The following is a 23,921-nucleotide window of genomic DNA, read 5'->3' on the forward strand; positions in this document are numbered from 1 at the left end:
TTTATGTTCTCTCTGGGGTCAGTTTATCAATTTGTCTTTTATATCTTGTTTTTTCTCTTTTATGTTGCTGATTCTCAAATATTTTTTGAACCTTTTATTGCCCATTTCTATTTAAGAAAGCCGTTGGAGCTAATGATGTAAAAGTAAATTTGTTTTCCTATTTGGCATCTTCCCTGAATAGGCAATCTGTTGACAATCCCTGATGACTGAAGTTCCCCAAATACCATAATAAGGAAATCTTTACTTTGGGGGGCCATTAGGGCCATTATTACCCCATAAGACATTCTGTGTACATTAGAAAAGTATTTCCTCGACACATACGGCTTGTGAATAGTGTCTTTGTGCTAAGAAAAAGTCATCCCTTCATCCAGGCCACACAGCCCAATGCCAGGATGCATGGCTTGGTGAATAGCTTTCGGGTTTTATTTTAGTCCCTGTTTTCTCCCTTGGTTAAGCTGCTTGACTTGTCTGCAGACTGTACTTGTATAACTGGTAGCCCTGGTGCTAATGTTCCACTCTCCAGCTCAGCTTTTGCCCTGCAATCCGTTGAGTTTCTTTCAAGAGTTATCAAGGTGTGGGCATAGAAGTCAAAGCTGAGCTACCTGTGCCCTATATTCAGGATCAAGGAGAGAGGTAGGTGCTTCCAGACAAACCTTGTATTAATCCCTGCATTTGTAGCCTCATTCTTACTTCCTCTCCAGAATGTAGACAGACAGATTGGCTCCTCCTCCTCCTCCTCTGAGCCCCTTTGTAATTCAGAGAGATTCTAGGCTGCAGCTTCTCTTATCTCTCTGCTCTTCCATCTTCAAGAAGTGTTTTTAAGTCTGATGTGCTCCCAATGCCCACTGACTCCCCCCTTTTATTGCTGTTATGGATCTCTTTTCTTCTTGTAATTCTGTACTTTTAGTTCAGCAAGTTTTCAGTAGTAGACAAAGAAATATAAATATATATCTCTATCCCCTCATTTTGAACTGGTACCTATCTGTGTTGAACTTAAAAAAAAGTCTAAGCACCTATATATACTTTATTTTGATCATATTACTTCTCCCCTTCCACCCCCCATGATTATTTGATAGTGTTTTTTAAAATCAGAATCCTAGTTAGGTTCATACGTTGCAGTAAGTAGATATGTCTCAACTCTTTTATTCTGTGGATGTCTACTCTCAGTCCTTGAATTTTGTTGCTGTCGTTGTTAAAGAAGCCAGGTCTTTTATCATGAGGCGTCTCCTGCATTCTGAGTTTTGGTGATTATGTCCCCGGGAGGTTGTTTAACATGATCTTTTCTCCCTTATATTTCCTTTCACTGGTAGTAAGACCTAGAAACCTAATCAGATTTAGGTTCCATTTTTTTTTTTTTTAACAAAGTGTTTTAATGTTTATTTATTTTTGAAGAGACAGAGACAGAACATGAGCAGGGGAGGGGCAGAGAGAGAGGGAGGCACAGATCCAAAGCAGGCTCCCGGCTCTGAGCTGTCAGCACATAGCCCAACGCGGGGCTCAAACTCACAAACTGTGAGATCATGACCTGAGCTGAAGTCGGTCACTTAACCAAGTGAGTCACCCAGGTAACCCTACTAGGTTCCATTTTTTGACCAGAATATTTTACAGGCAGGAGTCCGTGCCTCCAACCTGAGGCACATAATGTCTGGTCGTCTCTTTTGGGGAGGTGCTAGGGGCCATGGATGCTCATAGCCTAGGGACTGCAAAATGGTAACATGCTGTTATTTCATCTTCTTTGATAAACGGGAATACTTAAAGAAAACTTGCTGTCATCAACTATTTGGTTACCCCGAGATAGAGTTCATAAAGGAAAGGCAGGAGAAATACTTAATTATTTTCCTTTATTGACTAGTTTTCATAGTTCTTACTCTACAACCTTTCATGGGTTTGTGTTACAGGGTAAAGTCAGTGCTATTTTAGTCTTGTTGCGTCAGTTCACTGCTTCTACAAAACATGATGCTTACACGTGGCTTCTGTTCTCAGGTTGCACATCAGGATTATTTCTGGCATGTCTAAAATGGAGATAATATTTCATTTGTAGGAATTTTTTTGCTGAGGATTAGCTGAGATAATGCATGTAAACGTACTTTGAATGCTAAAATGCGTGCTACAAAAATTAATCACTTTATTCTAAAAAGTTCTGTGAATTTATGTACTACCAATTATATTTTATTCTAAACCCCACAATGGAATAAAGAAAGCGTTCAAAATAGTTTGTGATATTTAATTATCTTCATAATCTTTAATATTTATACTTTTATCTATGTCATCTAATTAGAAAGTAATACTTATAATTTAAAGTTTCAAGATGAGAAGGTAGCAGACTATTTTATGGTATTTAACAGTGTCAACTTACTTAACAAATATTGTATTAATTTATGCTTCTTTAAATAATACCTTTACTGGGAACTAACCAATCTTTAAGAAAAGTGGGGGGGGGGGGTGTCACTGGGTTGGTTGGTTTGCATTTAATCATATTGCTATTTTTTCAGCACATTTTTGGATTATTAGATTGTTTATAATCCACTGAAGATGTGAAACTAGTATTTGATCCATTTCAGTGAAATTGTTTGTTCTCTGTCTTTAATTTTGTATTGGCTTTAATTTTTCCCCCCTATCTTTCTTTAATTTAGCATGCCAAAGAGTATTGGTGGATCTTTTGGTATCTTTGATGAGCTCAAGAACGTGTTCGGAAGAGCTAACCCTTCTTTTGAGAATATTTCTGGAGAAATCTCCTTGTACAGTAAATATGCTATAATTTAATTTTTTTTCACAGATACCTAATAGGATATTTTAAAACCTATTTGGAAATCACTAAGCTCTCTCTTTTGTTGTGGTAATTATTATACAGTCAACTCCATGTTATTATGTGTGAGATTCTCAATCATTTTATTATTTGCCCACATTTTAACTGTTTCACTTCAGTTTTGGCTAACCAGCCTATCGTTGGGATCATAGTCCCATTACCTCATCCCACCCCCAGTTGTTGTGCTTAAGAAATGCCAAGTAATTTTAATTACTAAAGAGAACTTAATTATGAGTAGTTGTTACCATTTTAAGGATTATCCTTTTTTTTTTTTTAGAAAATTAGTATCTACTCTTGAGGTATCTTGTATCACTTCTTTCCATTGGTGTAACTTAGTGACTTTTAGACTGTTCTTTGCTGAGAAACTCATTTTTATAATGAGACCTTGACTGGAAGCCTATGCAAATCAAACAGAAAACCTGGGAGCTACTTTCTGTGACACAAGATTAAATGTCACTGAGCCCTGCCCATTTCCCCACCTTACTCCCACTTGTGGACCCTGAGAGGACTCTATGGAGCACAAGGTTAAAAACCACTGATGTAGACATTTGGTGACTGTAGTTTGGAGTGTTTCTTTTTTAAAACATTTTTAAATGTTTATTCATTTTTGAGAGAGAGAGAGAGAGGGGGGCAGAGCATGTAAGTAGGGGAGTGGCAGAGAGAGAGGGAGACACAGAATCCGAAGCAGGCTCCAGGCTCTGAGCTGTCAGCACAGAGCCTGACATGGGGCTCGAGCCCACAAACCTTGAGATCATGACCTGAATCAAAATCGGACACTTAACCCACTGAGCCACCCAGGCACCCCGAAATGTTTCTATTACTTTCCCTGAGTGCATTTCTCATCGTCGTCGTCGTCGTCGTCATCATCATCAACATCATCATCATCATCATCATCAATGTTAGCTGTTATTTTATGCATAGGGCATATAATTGGTAGGGCATTGTACTAGGTTACTCTTTTCTACTTTTTTACTTGTCTCCTTAGTTGTTACTTTTCTCTTTAATTAGATGCTCGTTTCCTCTCTTGTCTCTTCTACAGTTCTACACTTCAGTTAAACAAAAGATTTGTAATTTATAAAGAAAACCTAAAAACACTTATTTTGTTTTACCAAAAGCAGATGAAAGAAAATTAATTTGATTAGGGAAAACTCATGTAAAGTAAGTTGGAAAGTAATTGAGCCACTCAATTTTATGAAGTCAGTCATGTTAGAAATATCATCCAGAAATCTGGAGAATTTGTCAGGTGTCTGGTTCTGTGCTTCACTTAAAAATAATTGAGAGCCGGGCACCCAGGTGGCTCAGTCAGTTGAGTGTCTGACTTTTGATTTTGGCTTGGGTCATGATCCAAGAAATCATGACATCAAGCCCCACATCAGGCTCTACGCTGAATGTGGAGCCTGCTTGGGATTCTCTCTTGCTCTTCCTCTGCCCCTCTCCCCTACCCATGCTCTCTCTCTCTCTCTCTAAAAAAATAAATAAATAAAATAAAGTAAAATAAAAAGTAAAATTGAGAGAAACAACTATAGTCTACTTAGAAATAAACATCTTTGGTAGAAATGATTCCAGATATAATTACTGTAGTTAATTTCTTTTGTTTTTATTAAAAAGTTTTTTTAGTTTATTTTTTGAGAGAGAGAGAGAGAGAGAGCAAGGAAGGAGCAGAGGGAGAGGGAGACAGAGAATCTGGCAGCACAGACTGTCCTTTATAACCAGAATTTCAAAATTATTATGTACCTTATTAACATGATCCTGACGTTTTGTTTTGCTTTTTCTCTAGGAAGTTCTTCTTTTGGGTATTCTGAAAATTATCGAAAGCGACATTGCTATGAGCCCTTCACAGTATCTAACCTTCCCTTTGCTGCATACGCCAAATTTCAGCAATGGCGCTTCGTCACAAAGGAGTCCTGGGATTCTGAATAGTAAGGCCCTGGGATTATTACGGAGAGCACAGAGTTCGCAGAGCAGGAAAGAGGCCGACAGTGAAAGTTTCCCCCAGGGGCTGCTCTCCTCCTGGCACGTAGCCCCAGTGCACTTGCCGTTGCTGGGGCAGAACTGCTGGCCACACCTGTCAGAAGGGTTCAGCGTCTCACTGTGGTTTAGCGTGGAGCGCATCCACGAGGCGGAGAGTGCCATGGAGAAAGGAAAGAAGATAAAGAAAAGAAACAAGTCCTTAATGTCGCGGGACAGTAGTTTGGATGGCGCAGGTATGATGTTCCCGCTGTTATCTGTTGTCTGTTTCACTGAGCTTTTTCACGTGGGCATTTGGGTTGAGCTGTAAGGACGTGGGGATTTCTCACTGGCTCTGGACATGTGCTTCGTGCTAGGTGCCTTAGTGATGGCAGGCCCTGCCTCCCCAAAGCCTGGCTGGTGAGATGGCTTCAAAAACCCTACTTTCTTTTGTACTTTGGCCTTGGGGCTGGAGGTAGGGGCTGCGGCGGAGGGACCCCCACGTGTACAACTGCCGTGGGGGATCACCAGCCCCATTTCCTGCCTCTTTCCTGGTCCCATCACTGGATTAGGGTGATTCCTGGTGTGAGAGAAGTAAAGGAAGAAGCCCGAGAGCCACTCTTCTGTCCTTCTGTCCCCTTCTCCCCAGGCCCCAGGAGCCCCCAGGAGCCCCCAGGAGCCCCCGTCTCATCTCCTTTCTCTCTCTTAGCTCAGCTCTCCTCCTCGCGCCACATCGTTCCACAGCGCCCCTCTCCTAGTTCCTGTCACATTGCGTTTGAGTGAGTCAGCCTTTCTCCACGGTTAGAATCATTTCCATTCCAGTACTTTCTATAACCGATCCGATCTCTGTTCTGCCGCCACGAAACTGGGTCTGGTTCCTCATATGACGAGGGCAGGAAGGACCTGTTCGTTAAAAAGCAGTTTATGGTGGTGAGAAGCCAAGCAGGTCGGCTAATTGTTAGGGTCCATGGGATGGATGAAATGACTGGATGAGACAGCTGGTTAGGCGTCACATGGAGGTCCTGGCCGCAGGGGCTCTTCCCGGGGCAAAGCTGACGCATCCCACTGGCTCCCTGCTTCGGAACACTAGGCCTTCGGGCAAGGTCCTGCACCACTGACGCTGATAGAAAAGAAATCCTTAATGACGTTGTCAGGATGGGAGAGTGAGAAGCGTCACCTGATGTCCGCAGCTGGAACTCGGAATCCACTTCTTCAGACACATTTCCGTGTTGTTAGCATAGTGTACTTCTGCACTTTTGCGGGTTAGCCTAGGAAGCCAAACTTAAAACAAAACGAAACAAAAACAAATAGTTCTAGCATTTTCTTTTGTGAGTTGAACTTTGCCACTAAGGATTGATAGCTCTGCCGCTGCCCCGTGTACATTGAGTGCTTTCTGTATGTGCATTACTTTGCCCCACTCTTTCTACTTACGTTTTCAATCTAATCTTCACAACAGTTCGGTAAGGTGAGTGCTCGCACTGTCCATATTCACAGATGATATGAAACAGCATGACCAGTTTATATAGCTGGTAAGTGATGGGGAGGGATTTAGACTCACCTATATTTAATTCAGAGCTTGAGCGCCACCCCTGTACTGTAAACTGTGCAGATCTCTTTCTCAGATTTAAGTGGGGGCAATCACAATGCAGACAGTCTCTGATAAAATGAAATAAGTATACAAAATGACCTGAGAAAAAGTGGAGTAGTGGGCAATTAAAAAACATTTTTTTATTGTAGAAATATATTAGAAGACATATATTTTAGAATGACAATTCTGCATAAACATTAAAAAAGAACATTTAAAAATAGTATATATACCAAAATTTTGAAGGGAGAGATGAAGAAGATATTATAGTGATGACACATCCTTTGCCCTAAACCAACTTTGTGACCTTGAGCAAGTTACTTAATCTCTCAGCACCTCAATTCTGTCACCCTCTAAATGGGGACAATAAAATTTACCTCAGAAGATTGTTGTATTAACTATTTGTTATATTTCTACTTTACAGTAGCTGGGTACACACTGGTTTCTGTTCTGGTCTTTTATTTATGCAATGTCAGATTTGATATGGAAACATTAGTAGCACATCAGATATGAATTCTCTATACATCTCGTATCTTGGGCAATAGTCCTCAAAATAATGAATTTAGGGGGAATATTCTTAAAAATTGGTGGTGTTTATACTTGTTGGAAAATGGCAACAAATATATAAGCAGTCTAATAGCTGGTAGTGTTCATCTTTTCTGAAAGTCTGAGCCCTTGGACATGCATTTTGTATTTTGGTGCATCTTCATTAACATAGCTCTATGTGAAGTCAGGCAGTGTAGTAACAGTGTAGATGGCTTGAGGATTCAGTGTGGTGAGAAACCACTTGAAGTCAAGATGAATAACCAGATAGCCCAAAGCATATGGCATTACCTTAGCTTGCCTTAGAATAACATTTTAGAGTTTCAGAATCACTTAGCAATTATATGCAAAGATGATTCATCAGGGAGTCTAAACAAAGAATATATTCAAACAGCACGATTTTTCAAAAATCAAATTTTTTTTAAATCATGCTATTGTAATAATTATAGGATGATTTTTGGTTGTGCATGTGACAATGGTGTGTGCTCTGTGGGCCAGGGTCTGTAATGTCAGAGTGACCGAATCCAATCAATAAGAGAAATGTGGCACGGTTTGTAATAGGTCACCACAGTGACATCACAATGATCTGTTCATTCCCACAATTAGCCCTTAATTATCGTATATTTTGAAGACTTTAATAACTTCCAGTGTACCCAGTTACTGTCTTCGCTCCTGGTGCTTTTTTGGAATTAACATCTCAAGTTTGGGAATATTGTTTGGAACATCCAGGTAAATAATTTACTGCAAATGAACAACCATGCTTTGTATTCTTTTAAATTCACGTTTCCCCTCATTTTATCAACTGCTTTACTGATTATTCTAACGTCTTTTTATCATAGAGAACAACAGACTGGACGGTGCCGAGTACATAAATCCTGGTGAAAAGCTCATAGAAGAAGGATGTATTCATATGATTTCCTTGGGATCCAAAGCTCTGATGATGCAAGTGTGGGCTGATGCCCGCAATGGCACTTTTATCTTCCGGTATCGATTATCCTCAACCCCCTGCGAATAGATCGCATATTTAAATAATTTAGATGAGACATTGATGTGAAAGCTAATAAAGATAATTACAGCCAATCAGAAAACTGTTTTTAAAAAGATACATTCTAACAAGTATTAATACCACCTCTGTAACAATATATTATTCTATCCAAAAATCTATAACTAAACTCTGAAAGTAGATTATGTTAATTCTCAATTAGATTTTAGACCCATGCTCACTGAAGTCTTATCTATGGAAATATTCTATCAGATTGCAATCGCCTTAAGATGTTATTATCAGACAGCTGGTTTCCATGCAGATTATATGTTTAATAGCCATTACCTGATAAACTTCAATTCTTCTTGCAGTCTTGTCTTTTTTTCCTACCTCTTTTGTTAACCGGTATACAAATCTTTTAGTTGGATTGAATGAGTATGATACAATTTTTATAAAACATTAAACAAAAATTGGTATTTAGAGGATATATGCTTTTTGTTATAAAGGTTACTTGGTATTTTGTATGCATTATATCCTAATTCTCTCAGCAATCCCTCCAAGTAGGATAGACCCCCTAGTACATCTTGGCATTTAGACATTTATGTACAACATGTATTAATTTTTGTATGAACCAAAAATTACACTGTAATTTCTAAAAGGGCAATGACTGTATAAATAGTAACAATTCAGGGGCACCTGGGTGGCTCAGTCAGTTAAGTGTCCCACTCTTGGTTTCGGCTCAGGTCATGATCTCACGGTTTGTGAGTTCGAGCCCCACATCAGGCTCCGTGCTGACAGTGCGGAGCCTGCTTGGGATTCTCGCTCTCTCCCTCTCTCTTTGCCCCTCTCCCGCTTGCTCTGTCTCTCTCAAAAATAAATAAAGTAAAACATTTAATAAATAGTAACAATACATTTTTTTTTCAAATTGAATTTTGAAAATTAATGCCTAAATTATTCACACCAGCAAATGAGCTTCATCTATTTTAGTTCGTGAATTGAGGTAATAATATACTAAAATAACTAAGCAGATTTTATGGTGTAAAACAAAGACCTACTGACTTTTCAAATTAGTTTAAAAATAGAACCGGGGCACCTCGGTGGCCTAGTCAGTTAAGCCTCCAGCTTCAACTCAGGTCATGAGCTCATGGTTCGTGGGTTCGAACCTTGGCATTGGGCTCTGTTCTGACAGCCCAGAGCCTGGAGCTTGCTTGGGATTCTGTGCCTCCCTCTCTGTCCCTCCCTGGCTCGTGCTCAGTCTCTCTCTGTCTCTCAAAAATAAACATTAAAGGGGCGCCTGGGTGGCGCAGTCGGTTGAGCGTCCGACTTCAGCCAGGTCACGATCTCGCGGTCCGTGAGTTCGAGCCCCGCGTCGGGCTCTGGGCTGATGGCTCAGAGCCTGGAGCCTGTTTCCGATTCTGTGTCTCCCTCTCTCTCTGCCCCTCCCCCGTTCATGCTCTGTCTCTCTCTGTCCCAAAAATAAATAAAAAACGTTGAAAAAAAAATTAAAAAAAAAATAAACATTAAAAAAAAAAATAGAACTGATTTTTGGGGCACCTGGGTGGCTCAGTCAGATGAGTGTCTGACTCTTGATGTCAGCCCAGGTCATGATCTCATGGTTTGTGAGACTAAGCTCACATTGGGCTCTGCAATGACAGTGCAGAGCCTGCTTGGGATTCTCTCTCTCCCTCTTTCTCTGCCTCTCCCCTGCTGTGTGCGCTCTCTCTCTCTCTCTCAGTCAAAATAAATAAACTTTAGAAAAAATAGAACTGATTTTTAATCTAATTCAAATACCTGGAATTATAGCTATTAGACATTTATTAAATATTGAGATCAGAAATTTCATGTTTTCAGCCTATACTTTTTCTCTTTTTTGTAGTATGTGCATGGATTCAAACGATGACATGAAAGCTATTTTACTGGCACAGGTTGAATCACAGGAGAATATTTTCGTCCCCAGCAAATGGCAACACTTGGTCCTCACCTACCTACAGCAGCCCCAAGGGAAGAAGAATAACCATGGGAAAATCTCCATATGGATCTCTGGGCAGAGGTAGGAAACGTTTTTAGTAAATACTTACTAACTTCCATTAAAATTTTAAGTTTAGTTTGTCATAGCTTCTGAAGCAGATCACAGGAAACTATAGATACGATGTGCTGTATGTTAATGCAGGAGTCTGTGTCAGAGTCGGATACTTTTTCCTGTGTATCACTTTAATACAAAATTAATCTCTCATGCAAGTTAATACTTGGGTTTGAGGGAACATGCAGAAAACTGACATTTAGATGTTTATATAGAATATATGATAGATCAAGGAACAGAACCTATAGTTTGGTCTTTCATGCCTACAAATTTATAAAATGAATCCACAAGAAATTATTTCAATTAAGTGGATAATAATGCTAAGACCTAAATTAAGTCAGGGTTTCAAAAGAAATTAGAATGACCGGAGCAAAATTTAAGCTAGTGTGTATCACGTAATAGATTAAAATGGGGTCCTAGAACATGCCATGTGATAGATTCAGGTATACTGTGTGATTTTTACCAACCAGGAGAATTGTGGGTCAAGTTAATAAGAGTTGTGTTCTGGAATATCTTAATGTAAAATAAGCCAGAGAGAACTATAAAGTATCTTGGATTTGTAAGAGTTGCGAAGTATTTTATGAATGAAGTAACCATGAAAGGGGATACAGAATTGGATAGTGGCGCAGCATGGGACAGGATCAAGCTGGCTGGAAGGAAGAGTCTGAGTTCAGTAATGAGAAAGAAAAGCAATGGGTGTGGTCATGCTACCTGATAGGCAAGTTATGCATGTCAAGATGAGGAGGCTAGATTTAATGGCATGGACTATAAAATATTTCATACCTGTTATGTTGCACACCTTTTGCTAGGTGCCTTACATGCATTATCTCCCAATTCTCTTAAAAATCCCTCGAAGTAGATAAGACCACAGAAATAACATATGCCCTTAGCATAAATGAGCCGATTCTTATTCATTCATTTGTTCATCCATTAAATATTTATTGAGGAATTGCCGTGTGCCCAGCGTGCTTGTATCAGGCCTGAGGGCAATGGTAAACAAGACTTGGCACTGAGAATAAACTGAGGGTTGATGGGGCGGGGGGGGGGGGGGAGTGGGAAGGAGGGGAAAGTGGGTGATGGGCATTGAGGAGGGCACCTGCTGGGATGAGCACTGGGTGTTGTATGGAAACCAATTTGACAATAAATTTCATAAAAAAAAAAAAAAAAAAGACTTGGGTTCCATGCCTTCTTGGAACTCACAGTCTAATGGGGAAGCAGACAAGGAGCAAACACAATGAAATGATTATATCCAAATCATGACAGATACTGTGGAGGTAACAAACAGGTCCCCAGAGAGAAAATATCAGGTTTGCTACTTAAAAGGTAGATCAGGGAAGGCGTCTTTGGGAAAGGATTATTTAAGCTGAGACCTCGAGGGGAGACGGGATGTGCTCTGAGCAGGGGAGAGGCAGAGCCTTCCAGGCAGAGGGGAAGGCCCGTGGAAGCCAAGGGAAAGCTGTGTGCTGGCTCATTGCTGGAAGGGAGGCTGTCAAGTTGACTGCTTAGAGCTGTCCAGCCTCAATGCCAGAGGAAGGCAGAGGACAGGGGGCTTGTGAGTGGCTTTAGGGGAGACCCTCCCCAGGGTCCACCACAGGAAAGAACAGGCTTTGGGAACAAAACCACGGCTTCAGTTTTTGTTTATTCATTTCAAAAAATCCATGAAAATATGTCATTGAAGCTTCCATATTCTAAATAAAATATTTTCTGAGGAGTTCTCAGACTTCAACCAATTAGTAAAATTTTTTTTCAGAACTTTGAGTTAGGTCAGTTGGAGTTGGGGACAGGGCTGTGCCTAGCGAGCCTCTTTCTCATGGACCCTCTCCTCATTTCACGAGCTCTCAACATGTGGCAGGAACTGTCTGAAACACTTCACACGGATGACCTCATTTGGTCCTCCTGACAACACTAGGAAGAAAGTATATTGTTTTCTCTATGTTACATATGAGGCAATTGAGAGAGACCCAGAGCGGGTAAAGTCATGCCACAAGTATGGGGTACAGCTGAAACCTGAACCCAGATACAGCCCATGCCTTAGAACCCTGTGTTTTGCCACCCCAACAGCCTTTTTCTGAATCAGACCACCTGACAGGTATAGGAGTCATAAACTAACTAGACATGTTCAGAATGAAGGTTTAGATGTTCATTGTGGATGGTTGGTGAGCATAGCAATTCATATATTTCTACATTACTTTGAAGGAATTTTTTTTTGCCATTGGTACAAAGTGATGATTTCATCTGTTAAGAGAGCAACGAGCAAGTGACCAAGGACGAATATATTATTCTGTTGATTTAAACTTGGCACTTTCTGAATTAATAGAATAATTTCTATAAATAATATATTTCAGGAGAACATTTTCAATAGTATGTAACACTGAAAAATTATTAATAGTTTATATTCTTATTTAATGAACAGCACACAAATGTGGTAGGAATATATGGCACATAGTAGGTACTTAACATTTGTTGACTTCATCTTGCAAAGTGTTCTTTACCCTTAAAAACTGTATTAAGTTGGGGCGCCTGGGTGGCGCAGTCGGTTAAGCGTCCGACTTCAGCCAGGTCACGATCTCGCGGTCCGTGAGTTTGAGCCCCGCGTCAGGCTCTGGGCTGATGGCTCGGAGCCTGGAGCCTGTTTCCGATTCTGTGTCTCCCTCTCTCTCTGCCCCTCCCCCGTTCATGCTCTGTCTCTCTCTGTTCCAAAAATAAATAAACATTGAAAAAAAAAAATTAAAAAAAAAAAAAACTGTATTAAGTCATACTGCCAATAGGTGGCAATAGTGTTTCGGTCACGGCCATGTATTTGGTTCAAGAAAGATGCATGCAATCTGGAAATGATCTCACTGTATTGCTGTATGTCTGTTATACCTCAATAAAAAAAAGTTATCTCACATTTTTATCAGAAAATATTTCTATTAAAATAGTTACATTTTTATGTTAAATATAAAACAGAAAGCCTTAGGGAAAAGTTTTTAAATTTAAATAAATTGACATACCAACATAGAATTTCTTGGTAAATTCTATGAACATTAGCATATTCTAAGTCTTTATCTTATTCACAAACTTTGCCTTTATAAGTTACCTTCATTATCTTTGTATGCAGCTTAAAATATTCCCCCAAAAGGGGTAGAACTTGGCACTCCGGACTTCCAACTGGATGATGAAATCCTCTCGTCGTGTGTGTCTCTCTTTGAGGAAGTGTCAGTTTACTTTTTCCTACTCTGTCTTTTGTAAGGATTCCTGTAAATACAACAGACTAACCCAAACTCTATGACTGAGCATTGAAAAAAATAGAAAATGCAGAAAAGCATTGCATTTCAGTGGCTAGTCAGAACCAAACCTTGAGAAATGATACTCCTTTTCTGAATAGTCTTTGATGGCTTCATAGAAGGTGATGTTTTAGGAATGGTTTACCAAGGTGGGAGACTTCTTGGTAAAATTAGGGGGAGGTGGTTGGTTTGTATCTGTAAACCAGGAAGGCGCATGTGCAGAGGTCACATGGCAAAGAAAACTTGCCTCAGGTGTCCGGTCCCTCCTCCCATGGCCTGCGGCGGGGCCATCAGGCATGTCTGTTTTACTCCCCTCTTTCTGGAATTTGTGTACTGCTAGCACTGGGGATCAGGAGACAGCAGAATCCACTCTCTTTCTCCCCATCACCAACTGTTTGATACTGAACCGAGAACATTGTTCAAGAACTTCCCATTATTAAACATTTCTACTTTTAAACTATTCAAGTCCTCACTGAAGTAATTGATTTAACTTTGTTTTTAACACAGGAAACCTGATGTTACTTTGGACTTTATGCTTCCGAGAAGAACAAGCTTGTCATCTGATAGCAATAAAACATTTTGCATGATTGGCCACTGTTCATCATCCCAAGAAGAGTTTTTGCAATTGGCTGGAAAATGGGACCTGGGAAATTTACTCCTCTTCAACGGTATACTTTTTTCCTTCAAAGCGTTTCCAGTTTCTTCTTTCAGTTAACAAGTATTAAACTAGTAAATTATCCTGGATAATAATCCCTATTCCTTCACTTGTACTTAGTAAGTATTACATTTCCTAGATACCAAGATGCACTTCTAAAATATTTCAACATTTTTATAATATAGATGTTTCTTAGAATTGATATATATGTTTAATGCAGGGGTGTACGTCATACCTCCTACCAGCCTCCCCCAAAAGGGAAGTGCATATCAAATCGATTTTGTTTTATAATCTAGGAAAATACAGTATTGACAAGTAAACTTAGAATGATTATCTCTCTTACTTATAATTTTAGTATATTCTTTTTTTTAATTTTCTTAATGTTTATTTTTGCGAGAGAGAGAGAGACAGAGTACGAGTGGGGGAGGGGCAGAGAGCAAAGGAGACACAGAATCCAAAGCAGGCTCCAGGCTCTGAGTAGTCAGCACAGAGCCCGATACAGGGCTCGAACCCATGGACCATGAGATCATGACCCGAGCCAAAGGCAGATGCTTAACCAACTGAGCCACCCAGGCAGCCCAATTTTAGTATATTCTGTAAGAATATCAAATTTTAGGGAAAAAAAGAAATATATGATTTAAAAATATATATCACTAAAAAACTTAAAAATAAAAATAAAAAATGTATATCACTAAACCTGGCACATAATAGCATTCAGGGAGCGTTTATTGAATAGATAGAAGAAGGGAGGAATGAGATATCAATTCATATTTATTTCAAAAAAGAATTTACTGAAGTATGGTTTCCATTTATTTAAAAAAGGCAAAACAAAACCAAAGTAACTGTTTTCTATCTGAAGGAAAAAATAGAAATTTTATTATTTTATTTTATCATAAGCTTCACAGTTAACTTTATGTGTATTAATTCATTTCCCGTCCATACTTGGCATAGGTTATTTGCTCATGACACCAATTTGGAATGTGAGACTTTATCAATTTTATAGAGATAAAAGAATCTGACAAAAATAACTAACTCTTGATTTCTTGCTTTTTATGAAAAATTCTGGTTGGAGTATGATAAATAAATAACTTTATTTTCTTGTTCAGGAGCTAAGATTGATTCACAAGAGGCCTTTTATCTATATGCTTGTGGACCCAACCATACATCTATAATGCCGTGTAAATATGGCAAGCCTGCGAATGACTTCTCCAAATATATTAATAAGGACATTTTGCGATGTGAAAAAATCAGAGAACTTTTTATGACCAAGAAGGAAGTGGACATTGGTCTCTTAATTGTAAGTTTTCATTTCATAAGTTTAAACTTTTTAGTAACTGATAATTCATGGTTATAAAATATGTAATTAGCTATGAATTAGATTTCTAAAGTTTCTCTTCTTTCTTACTCAACATTTTCTTTCCTTAAGAACATGTTTCTTTCTTAAAAAAAAAAAAAAAAAGCAACCTGAAATACTCAGAATTTGTTTTCGGGTTTCAAATGTTTATTCCCTTTTCCTTAGAACTATATTTTCATATGAAGCATTAGTTTAGTTTATACGTACTAATCATTCAAGAAAAATGTTTATGATATGGTGAAAATATAACATCTGTTAGCATAAAAAAAATTGCTCATTACATTTCATTTCCATACTTATAAATAAGTAGTAATTTTTATTTATAGTATTATTTTTATTTATAAATATTCCGATTTTAAAATATTTCTTCTTTGATATCAGTAACAACCAGGAATTTTGCTTGCAAAATATTGCTGACTCTGGTTATATGAGACTCTCATGTTGTTTTTTTACACACTATTGTAATTTTTTGTCCAAGTGTATAGTTCAGGAGTTTGTGATAGATATTTTTCATTATAGCAACTAGAAAGCTGAGCCTTCGTAGTCTTAGAAGATCTACTAAAAACTGGTAGATCTGGCCATGAAACTGGGTTCCTTCTCTTGCTTCTTATGAGAGGTACAGTTATAGGTCAGAGATTTTACTTGAAGGAGACTACTAGTTTGGAATGTATTTTGTTGTTGTTGTTGTTGTTGCTGTTGTTAATGAGATGTGTATTGCGCAATCAAAATAAATTGTATTTTAAAGCTGTAACATTTGACTAAAGGAACGGAGAAGTTCTAGCATAGATATTTTGTAAAATACATGTTAAGTCTTAAGTGGTGTTAAATATGTAACTGTGGTAAAGCGGATAGAGAGTAGATACGTATGGAATTTGACTTATGATCTGATATTGTGTATACAATAGTTTTCTCCCTAAGGAGTATCCAAAAAGGGGGGTTGGGAGCATTTGGGCTGTCCATTATGATTGGGTGATGACCAGGGATGCTACATGTTCTGCAATGCAAGGGCAGTATTATATAGAGCACAGAATTATCCTACCCCAAATGTGTCACCATTAAGAAAACATGCTTTATGGGGCGCCTGGGTGGCGCAGTCGGTTAAGCGTCCGACTTCAGCCAGGTCACGATCTCGCGGTCTGTGAGTTCGAGCACCGCGTCAGGCTCTGGGCTGATGGCTCAGAGCCTGGAGCCTGTTTCCGATTCTGTGTCTCCCTCTCTCTCTGCCCCTCCCCCGTTCATGCTCTGTCTCTCTCTGTCCCCCAAAAAATAAATAAACGTTGAAAAAAAAAAAAAAGAAAAAGAAAACATGCTTTAGGGAAATGTTTCTCAAACCTAAGCGTACAGCAGAGTCACCCAGAGGATTTATTAAAACACAGGTTGTTGGGCCAGACTTTTGGATTCAGGGGTCTGAAGTGTAGCCCAAGCAATTTGCATTTTTAACAAATCCCAGACAATGCTGTTGGCTGCTGCTTGCTGGTTCAGGACCACACGTTGAGAATCTATGCTTTAGGCAGACCAAAGGAGTTACACAACCAGTGTTTGTTCAAATAATAATTTTAACTCTCTAGTTTTTGGTTAATCCGTTTGTTTTCACACACACACACACACACACACACACACACACACACATTTCCTTAATCCTTTTATTTTGCTTGAAAAGAATATATTGAAGTCATAAGATTTAACATAAATTATCACAAATGAAAATTCTAAGGATTTGATGCGACAACTCTTTTTAGAAAGCAAATTTTTAAGCCTGATTTAGTAATTTGGGGATTATGAGTTCATGAGCGAAAAGTCTGGCAAGCCGCTGGTGCCAGGTGGGAGTTGTTTCACGTAGATGAACGTTTGTCAGCTTTCTGTTGAAAACTACTGCAGGTTTAAGATTTTGTTTTACCTAGCATATCATATACAATAAGACCGTGTTGTCACTTTAGTTGGTATGCAAATATGCTAGATGATGTCTGGATGAAATTGTGTTTAAGTTTAAATCGCCATGGTTGAAAATGATCACAGCCTAAGGCCCCCACGGCTTCTGGGAGAAAACACTGAACCAGGGTACATGATTTCCCTAAGCCTGAGTGCCCCACCGGAGTCAGAACCTGATTGAAACTGCCCTCTGCGTGGGAGAAATATTGAAAATTCTATTCAGTTTTAGTAGGAATGCTGATAGTCTGGAATTTTATTCTGGTAGAAAGATCTGACTTAGAGTCACTTGTAAATGAGTAGCCAGCCTGTGAACAAACACATTCCCCAAAGCAAAAAATTTGAATACATTGATGCAGAGTTCCCACCTCAAAAGGTTGTCAAGATCGGTTAATATTTGTAAGTGCAAAGAACAGTGCCTGGTATGTAATGAGTGTGGTGTGTAAGACTCAGCTGTTCTTAGTAGTAACAGTGTAATTTCGTGTTTATTCTAAAATGGTTAAACCTGGAATCTTCTCAGCCTTGACAAGGTTTATACAATTGTTCGCTGCTATTGAAACTGATCTTCTCCTTTGTGAGGAGCCATCTTGCTTCCCACATTCATCTTTGTTTCGTGTACCGTCTATCAAAGAGAACAATTTGTTGGGTAACTTTTCACTTTGAAATGCTTGTTTGCTGGTTGATAACTTACTTTTGTCAATTTTGTTTAGTTGCTAAAGGAATATATTTGTGTTTCAGGAAAGTCTTTCCGTTGTTTACACAACTAACTGTCCTGCTCAGTATACCATCTATGAGCCAGTTATTAGACTTAAAGGCCAGATGAAAACCCAACTTTCTCAAAGGCCCTTCAGCTCAAAAGAAGTTCAGAGCATCTTGTTAGAACCTCATTATCTAAAGAATCTCCGGCCTACGGAATGTAAAACTATTCAAGGCGTCCTGCACGAGATCGGTGGAACTGGTATATTTGTTTTTCTCTTTGCTAGGGTAAGAATCACTGATTATGGTTTTATCTGAAACCAAACTACTTCTTTAATACTGTTAAATTTCAGTGTTTTTTTTTAATTACAGAAACAGTTATACATCAACTGTATTAAACTTTTAAGATAAAGAAATCGTGTTGTTTATGATGTCATCAAGCTTTCTGCCACACGTGGTGTGAAAATGTCTCTTAACTTATGGAGATTTTAGAAGTTTTCTGTTATCCAGAAATGTAATTAAGACAATTAAATGTGATATATACAAGATTTAATGGGGCATCTGGTTGGCTCCGTCGGTAGAGCAGGCGACTCTTGATCTCTGTCGGGGTCATGAGTTCAAGCCCCACATCAGGCATAGAGATTACATTAATAAAACAAGTAAATAAATACATAAGATTTAAATTGTCAATGAGAGGAGGAATACATATTATAGTAACAAAAAGAAGAAAGATGTTCTTTGGACAAGATTGGGTGCATTCAAGGTGGCATGGCCGTAGACAAGGAATGTATTCTTTAAAATAAGGTTTGTGAAGCCTGTTTTTCCCAAGGTTCCAGCTGCTTGGGGGAAAAAAAAAAACCCAAGGATCAGCAAGTAACTCCCCAAAAAATAATTTGAGTTTGTTCAGCTTTCTTAAAGACAAGGAGAAATATAAAAAGTTTGACTTGTGTCATGAGTACTATATTAGAATAAATTGTTTAAATTATCTGTTCTACTTAGTCGTCTCAGGGTGGGGACAATATCTTTCCTGACATAGAGTAGACAATCAATAAATATAGACTGACTATTTACAGGGATCGCTGAAATCCAAAATCAGGAGTACAAATGGTACTAATCATCTCCTTCCTCAAGGCCCATATCCTTGTTTAAATAAAGCAGGCTTGGGGCGCCTGGGTGGCGCAGTCGGTTAAGCGTCCAACTTCAGCCAGGTCATGATCTCGCAGTCCGTGAGGTCGAGCCCCGTGTCAGGCTCTGGGCTGATGGCTCAGAGCCTGGAGCCTGTTTCCGATTCTGTGTCTCCCTTTCTCTCTGCCCCTCCCCCGTTCATGCTGTCTCTCTCTGTCCCAAAAATAAATAAACGTTGAAAAAAAAAATTTTAGTAAAGCACGCTTGATCTTCTTTCCTCAGAATTTGACTCCTAAGTGTAGCTTCTGCAACATTTGCAAATTTCCACAGCCTCCTCAACTGGATTTTTTTCCTTCAGTGGGACCACCTTTGATTAATTTTGCAATAATGGGCATATCAGTGTGTGTTATTATCATTGCCATTCTTATAAATATTTTGTCAGCACTGACTCACCATACTCTAACCTGTTTTTTCTTCTTCCTTTTTCAAACTCTTTTTTTCATCCAGTATCTAGTTGAGTAGATTTTCCCTTCGTGTTTTAAAATGAAAAGCTCTTTAACTCATCAACATTCTGTGATCAAATTTTATAACTTATAGTTTCAAAATGTATATCCTTGGTTTTTGTTCTTTCATCAAGTTATTACACATAATTTTGTTATGATTACTCTCACACAATGACTAGATCCTAGAGAAAATGGCTCATCTTTTACACACATTCAGGATCTTGCCAATAAGACTTCTAAAGTACATTGTAACACTTAAAACTTAGAAACTTTCTTTAGTATTTTTCCTTCTCTGCTACAAAAAGAAAATTCAGTCTCCTTAAAAACCTTACATGTGTTGGGGCGCCTGGGTGGCTCAGCCAGTTAAGTGTCTGACTTCAGCTCAAGTCATGATCTCACACTTTGTGAGTTCTAGGCTCCCTGCTGTCAGCACAGAGCCTGCTTGGGATCCTCTGGCCCCGTCTCTCGCTGCCCCTCCCTCTCTCTTTCTCAAAAATAAATAAACATTAAAAAAAAACCCAAACAACAAAAAAACCTTCCATGCATAGCCTGCCTTTTGAAACAGATCTCTGCCATCCAACCAAATAAGCAAACTGCAGCCTCCAAGCTGTACCAGGAACTTCGAGTTTTAGACCCTCACCTGTCTCTTGTCTCTCGCTCCCAGCCACCTGCTGTTCCTACTTTCTAGGATTTTACTGTCTTTCCAGGCCATCTTCTCTCCATTTAGGCTTCCCTAACCCAAGCAGAGTAGAGTTAGGAGTAGTTTCTGTGCCCTTGTGACATTCATACTGTCTCATTCTTCTTTGCCTTTAATTGTGATAGTAAGATGTGTCTTTCTTATACATAGTAGTTGTCAGAAATCACTGGTTTAATTGAAGTACAAGGCAAATCTCTGGTTTTCATACATACATCTTGTCTTTTGACTAGATACTAGGCCCCACTGGGGGCACGTATCATGCCTTTACTTCTTTGTTATCTCCCACAGCATATAACGCACAGCCTATCTGTCGATTCACTGAAATACCATTTGCTGACATTTCAAATCACTAATAAAATGCTACTGACTTGTACAGTTGTAAGTGTTATTTTAGTTCATTTATACTATATTCAAGAGACTAAAATTGTAGGATTTATGTCTTTCAGTTTTGTTTATAATTCTTAAATGATGACAAAGTGTGAGCAAAAAAAAAATATCTTTCAAATAAAACTGATGGTTTGATGTTATATAATAATATATAATCCCACATGTTAAATTTTTCTCTCAATAAATTATTTTTTAGGTTGTGGAACTCAGCAACTGTGAAGAAACTCAAGCATTAGCACTGAGAGTTATACTCTCATTAATTAAATACAACCAACAGAGAATACATGAATTAGAAAATTGTAATGGACTTTCCATGATTCATCAGGTGTTGATTAAACAAAAATGCATTGTTGGTTTTCATGTTTTGAAGGTATGTCCTCATAAAATTTATTCTCATAGTTTCATATGCAATGAGACTTCTCTTCATTATAGTCTTCGGCAATAGAGTTTCATGTTTCGGTTATTCCTGAAGAAAATGAAGGAAACTCAACAGTGTATATTTAACCAAACTAAGATGCTCTTCTGGCTTTCTTCATCATTGACATAATTACGTTTTTGTCTTCTTTCAAACATTTGAGAAGAGTGAGAGAAAAAAATTAACTCCTAGAATTTGAGATCTGGATGAAGTGTTGCTATCCCTTAGAGGCTGGCCCCTGCTTCTGTAGAACGCTGAAATTAAGACCCACAGAGACACTGTTGTTTGCTTCAGCTCCCAGTTACGGAAGAGAACCTAGTTCTCTGGACAACTAGTACTGTGCCATTTCCAGTAGGCAGTGCTGATAGTTAGTTTTCTAAGGTTATATTAGTTTTTATTTTGATCCAGCTATCATCAGATACTTAAATACCTTTCTAGCTAAAAGCACTTGGTAACATTGTGAAAATAGTTGTCTGAGGGTACTAGTACTAAGGCAAAAGACTGCTTTCACCCATGCCCTCAAGATCCATACATTTATGGCATGAATCCTTAGTACTTTTTGGAAAAGGTTTCAAAGCCTAACAGATTCATTGAATTTAAAAAAGAAAAATAGAAAAATAAATAAATAAAATAGAATGTTTGTTTTACCCATGTTTGAAACTGAATAATCATTTATAAATATTTCAAAGTTTGTGTTTTTCTAATTATTTGAACTGTTTTGCAAAACAAATTAAAGACACTCTGTGAAGGTTGAATTCTTCACTAGTCTTCCTGTGAATTTAATGTTATGACTGCAAAGATGGAAAGAATAATGTTTCTGTTGAATTTTTAGATTAATCAGTTATTGATGCATCTTGTATTAACGCTGATTTTCCACAGACTCTTTTTGAAGGTTGCTGTGGTGAAGATATCATTCATGTCAACGAGAGTGGAGAGTTTAAGTTGGATGTAGAGTCTAATGCTATAATCCAAGATGTTAAACTGCTAGAGGAGCTCCTGCTTGACTGGAAGATATGGAATAAAGCCAAGGCATGTGCTTTTATTTTTAATGGTAAAAAACATATGACATGAATTTACCCTCGTCACAATTTGTAAGCATACCATACGGTATTAACTACATACACTGTGTCGAACAGCAGGTATCTAAGACTTTTCCGTCTTGCTTGGCTGCAACTGCCCCCGTCGCACACCCCCCATCTCTCCTGCCCTCTGCCCCTCTCCCTGGCAGCCACCATACCGCTTTCTGTTTCTAAGGGCTTGATTACTTTAGATATGTCGCAGAACCGGAACCATTCAGTATTTGTCTTTTTGTGATTGGCTGTTTCACTTAGGATATGTCTTTAAGGTTCATCTGTGCTGTAGCACGTGACCAGATTCCTTTCTTTTGTAAGACTGAATAATATCCCATTGTATGTATATGCCACATTTCCTTTATCCATTCTTTCTATTAATAGACATTTAGGTTGCTTCCATATATTGGATTTTGTGAATGATGTTGCAATGGACTTGGGTGTGTGAATGTTTCTTTGAGATCCTATTTTCAATTCTTTTGGATATATACCCAGAAGTGGGATTGCTGAATCATATATTAATTCTATTTTTAATTTTTTTTTTTAAAGAGAGAGAGAGAGAGAGAGAGAGAGAGAGAGAGAGAGGGAGAGAGCCCCAAGCAGGCTCTGTGCTGACGGCTCGATCAGGGCTTGATACAGGGCTCGATCCCACAAACTGTGAGATCATGACCTGAACCAAGATCAAGAGTCCCGTGCTTAACCAACTGAGCCACCCAGGTGCTCCTCTGTTTTTAATTTTTTAAGGATCCCCTGCACTGTTTTCCATAAGACCTGCACCATTTTACAATCCCATCACCAAGGTACAAGGATTGCAATTTCTCCACATCTTTGCCAACAATTGTTATCTTCTGGTTTTTTTGATAGTGCCCATCCTATTGGGTATGAGACGATGTTGTATTGTGGTTTTGGTTTGCATTTCCCTGATATTTAGTGACAAGCATCTTTTCATATACTTGTTGGCCATTTGTATATTTTCTTTGGAGAAATGTCTTTTCAAGTTCTTTGCCCACTTTTCAAATAGACTATTTGATTTTTTGTTATTGAGTTTTAAGAGTCCTCTATGTACTCTAGATATTAATCCTTCATCTGATACATGGTTTGCAAATATTTTCGCCCATTCTGTAGGGTTTTCTTTCACTTTATTGATTGTTTCCTTTGTGCACAGAGAGATGTGTACTTTTTAAAAACTATTTATTTTGAGGGAGAGAGAGCATGCACACACAAGTGGGAGAGGGGCAGAGAGAGGGAGAGAGAATACCAAGCAGGCTCCGCACTGTCAGCAAAGAGGCTGACAGAAAGCTCAATCCCATGACTCTGGGATCATTTGAATCAACTGGGAACTTACATCTATCATAAACTCTGAAAGGGAATCATGCTAAGAGTCTAGAGAGTCAGGTCAAGGTGAGGGAAATGGACACGCTTCTAAGTAGGGGAGCCAAGTTGCCCAGGAGTCATAAAGCTGAATCAGAATATATAGGGAAAGGCTATAAAGTCTTGACTTCATTATAGGCATAAGTTAAGGAACATGGTGTGATCTTAGGTCTAGGCACAGCATCTCAACCACTGGATGATCTTCACAAGGATCCAGCCAGGGAATGAATATAGGACTATTTCCTTTCTGCCCTAGTTTTTAACGATCTTTTTGGTATAAGCTCTTATAAGCTCCTTAGTTGTAGTGTAGACTATAGATTTTCTAGAGTTATTTAGAGCATAACAACATTACCGTCAAACATGATTAAAGACCAATTTATTATACAGGTATTCAGCATACACCTTTAGATTTTTTTTAAAAATCAGGTATTCCTAAATTTGGCAGTAGTCTGCCCAAATTTATTCATTATCAGTAATCTGTTGGAAAGCTGAAAGAAACCTTTGTAATCTATT

General features: G+C 38.5%; 1 protein-coding gene across 6 annotated transcripts in view; it reads left to right on the forward strand.

Annotated features, from left to right (window-relative positions):
• Positions 1 to 23,921, forward strand: part of LYST (lysosomal trafficking regulator) — a 194,911-nt gene that overhangs the window by 75,545 nt on the left and 95,445 nt on the right. For all 6 annotated transcript variants that reach the window (XM_040464863.1, XM_040464864.1, XM_040464865.1 and 3 more), the window contains 9 exons: positions 2,634 to 2,743; positions 4,584 to 5,010; positions 7,721 to 7,865; positions 9,740 to 9,913; positions 13,717 to 13,877; positions 14,971 to 15,161; positions 17,883 to 18,128; positions 20,749 to 20,922; positions 21,847 to 21,996. In XM_040464863.1, the coding sequence (XP_040320797.1) occupies positions 2,634 to 2,743; positions 4,584 to 5,010; positions 7,721 to 7,865; positions 9,740 to 9,913; positions 13,717 to 13,877; positions 14,971 to 15,161; positions 17,883 to 18,128; positions 20,749 to 20,922; positions 21,847 to 21,996 (1,778 nt within the window). The remainder of the gene's footprint in view (positions 1 to 2,633; positions 2,744 to 4,583; positions 5,011 to 7,720; positions 7,866 to 9,739; positions 9,914 to 13,716; positions 13,878 to 14,970; positions 15,162 to 17,882; positions 18,129 to 20,748; positions 20,923 to 21,846; positions 21,997 to 23,921) is intronic.

This window comes from Herpailurus yagouaroundi, unplaced genomic scaffold, assembly GCF_014898765.1.
Source record: "Herpailurus yagouaroundi ecotype Mexico unplaced genomic scaffold, PumYag 530, whole genome shotgun sequence".
Lineage (NCBI taxonomy): Eukaryota > Metazoa > Chordata > Mammalia > Carnivora > Felidae > Herpailurus > Herpailurus yagouaroundi.